General features: G+C 45.6%; 1 protein-coding gene across 1 annotated transcript; it reads right to left on the bottom strand.

Moving 5' to 3' along the window:
* Positions 1 to 313: 313 nt before the first annotated feature.
* Positions 314 to 2,822, bottom strand: LOC139409891 (stanniocalcin). Its single transcript, XM_071155291.1, has 5 exons — positions 2,659 to 2,822; positions 2,250 to 2,392; positions 2,056 to 2,163; positions 1,660 to 1,763; positions 314 to 1,476 (listed from the first exon to the last, which is right to left on the bottom strand). Exons 1-5 carry the CDS (start codon positions 2,774 to 2,776, stop codon positions 1,179 to 1,181), a joined length of 771 nt encoding a protein of 256 aa, XP_071011392.1. The 5' UTR covers positions 2,777 to 2,822; the 3' UTR covers positions 314 to 1,178.
* Between the last annotated feature and the right edge of the window lie 242 nt (positions 2,823 to 3,064).

Raw genomic sequence — 3,064 nt, 5'->3', positions numbered from 1 at the left:
CAGCCAACGTAGCATTGCCCCTGACCAGGCATCAACCACAGGACTATATTGCCACCCATTGGATTGAAATGGGAATGACAGCAAACTTAGAAAATACCTTAACCTCACACTACACCAATGCAAATTATTAAAGATCACCAATGTTTGAAACTGTGATCGTTTAATCACCAGTGAGTCTCGACACAAATCACCTCAGACAAAATTATGAAGATCACAACATTTATTCATAGCAGAGAGAATGACCCCAAGCCCCACGGTGTATAGTACCAGACTAGCACACATTCTCACACAGGATCTCAAAACATACACCACATCTGAGGAACACAGCATAGGATCACTCTATAATGTCTTTACACACTACAGGATCTTACATTAACACAGATGAAGACAGAGGGACGCGGTGAGTCCCACGACCAGCATGGTGACATCACACTGTCCCTCTGAGGTGGTGACATCCTCATAGAGCAACACATCAGCCAGTGACGTCATATCAGGATGTCAAACCCCACCCACTGGGGGAAACTCAAACCAAGTTACAACTAGATACAACACAACATCAACATCATTAATAAACATTCTGTAAGAAAATAAATATCAATAATATTATTATAATAATATACCCATCGGTCTTTAATGACTGGCCAAAACGGGGATGTTATGGCCGTAGTGCCACGTTGAAATCCAATGGAACTACAGTGATGGTTCGTTTTCTTAGGTGGCATTTGAAATGTTTCAATTGTTAATATTAAATGTTCAGACTTTTCAACAGCTCTCGTGTTTAGTCGAGTCTATTCTGAGCAGATATAATCCTCCACATTCTAGCTCTAGGTAACAGGTTTCATCTCCCCTTCATCAAGTATCAGCCCACACAGAAATACCTTCAACAGCATTTACAGATAGATGCTTCCCCAAATCAAATACTACATTACAACAGCCCCAAACTTCCATTAATAATTTAGCCTTAATCATTTGAGGGTAAAGCTATGTGTGTGTGCATGTGTGTGAAAATGTGAAAATGTGTGTGTGTCAGTGTGCGTGTGAGTCAGTGTGTGTGAGCAAAGCTATCATGAGTGTGTTTTGTGTTTAAGGTAGCTGTGGTGTGTGTGTACATGTGTGTGTACACATGAATGTATGCTTAAGGTATAAGTGGTGTGTATGTCTGCCTCCTCTTCTCCAATCTACTCCATCTCTCTCTCCAATGCCTCCACAGAGCGTTTCCTAGCGAATAGGTGGGTGGGGTCTCTTCCTCTCATGCTGGGCTGGATCTTGAAGGAAGGAGGCGACCCCATTGGCCAGCGCCAGCCAGCGGGGGCTGAGTTAGGACCCTGGTTAGAACCCTGGGGGCACTGTTTGTTCTGCAGCAGCTGGAAGAGAGTTTCCATGTCTGGCCCCAGCCTAGCAACAAGCCCTGCCCTGACCACAGCCACTGTCTCCTCATCACAGGCTAGCAGGGACTGGAGCAGAGTGCTGTAGTACCTGGAACACACACACACACCGTGTTATGACATACACACAGTACGAACAAATATAAAATGTATGCACTCACTACTTTAAGTTGCTCTGGATAAGAGCATCTGCTAAATTACTAAAAATGTAAAAGGTTAGACACACATACACCGCGACACACACACACCTCACACACACACCACACACACACACCTGTTGGGGAAGTGTGCAGGGACCTGCACCACCTCTCCAATGGCCTCAGGGTTAGAGCGAGCCACACCACAGATGTCCAGTCTACTGTAACACTCCTCCTGGACCTAAACACACACACACACACAATAATTTAAACTCAGAAACTAGCACTTCATGTTGACACACAGTAAAGGACGACAAGTGGCCAAGTGGTTAAGAGTGTTGGGCCAATAACTGAAAGGTTGCTGGGTTGAATCCCAGAGCCAACTAAGTGAAATATCTGTCAATGTGCCCTTGAGCAAGGCACTTAACTCTAATTGCTCTGGATATGACAAAAATGTAGAGCTCATTTCGGCACAGATAGGATGATATGAAGGCTGACATGGTGTGCATCTCTAATAAAGCAGAGGGACTGACCTCAGAAATCATTCTCTGGAAGACTCCACAGCGCCTGATGGTCTGAAAGACTTTAGACGTGACACCGTTGGCAATACACCTCAGACTCTCCTTTACAAATGTCTTACCCTGCACACACACACACACAAACACTGGGTTAGAGTCACTGAAGTGGGTCGTCAAAAAAGTGTGTGTGTGTGTGTGTGTAGGCTTACCTGTGTGTTAAAGGTAGCTGCGGTGTGAAAGAATAGTTGACAGATATCGTGCATGCCATCAGTGTCACAGGTAGAATTCTCCAGGCAGGCAAACGTACCACATCCCACGGCTAGAGCGCCATTCAAACACCTAGCCACATCCGCTAGAGAGAGAGAGAGAGAGAGGGAGATAAAACTTTAGCAATGGTCCAGTCCTCTTGACAGAGGCTGTAATGGAATAAACTAACATACATTAAGGAATTTGCCTATATCTCTAGCCATGGCAGTGTACATATTTTTTGAATAAAGGCAACTTTCATAACCACCTCTTGTGCATGAACCTAATACATCCTGTCTCTGCAGACTTTTCGAATAAGAACTGCCGTTTGAATATTTTTCACAGTTGGCTAACCAGATGTAGGCTACTCACAGGGGCTGTTGGATGAGAAGCGTGCACGGCGAGGAGAAGCTTCCTCCGGGTCGGTGTCGAAGGTGGCGGCAGTTCCCAGGACGAGGAAGACCGCGCACAGGCCGAATTTTGCGAGCATCTTGTCAGATGGTGATGTTCTTCGATGGGATAGGTTGGACAGGTCGGCTTGAATTGTCGGTGGAGAACAGTTGGGCTGTTGATATCTGGTTCGTTCACTGACCGGTGTTAGTTACGGGCTGTTTTTATAGCCGTTTTTACATACATCACTAGATAACCCACGGGTTTGTCCAATCAGCGCCCGGCATCTCCAGTGGGGGTCAGCGGCGCGCGCCATAGAATGTTTCCACTGAGCTTGCGCTTTGGAACTTTTAAACTTTCCGTGCGTGGGCTTATATTTATTCATGAT

Source organism: Oncorhynchus clarkii, chromosome 5 (assembly GCF_045791955.1).
Source record: "Oncorhynchus clarkii lewisi isolate Uvic-CL-2024 chromosome 5, UVic_Ocla_1.0, whole genome shotgun sequence".
Classification (NCBI taxonomy): domain Eukaryota; kingdom Metazoa; phylum Chordata; class Actinopteri; order Salmoniformes; family Salmonidae; genus Oncorhynchus; species Oncorhynchus clarkii.
This window is presented reverse-complemented; position numbering and strand designations above follow the sequence as displayed.

Excerpts from the sequence above, each read along its gene's own strand:
- LOC139409891 (XM_071155291.1), bottom strand. The coding sequence starts at position 2,776 with ATGCTCGCAAAATTCGGCCTGTGCGCGGTCTTCCTCGTCCTGGGAACT. Across the intron at positions 1,764-2,055 it reads TCCAGAGAATGATTTCTGAG|GTCCAGGAGGAGTGTTACAG; the intron begins GTCAGTCCCTCT and ends GTGTGTGTTTAG. Across the intron at positions 1,477-1,659 it reads CCTGCACACTTCCCCAACAG|GTACTACAGCACTCTGCTCC; the intron begins GTGTGTGTGTGT and ends TGTGTGTTCCAG.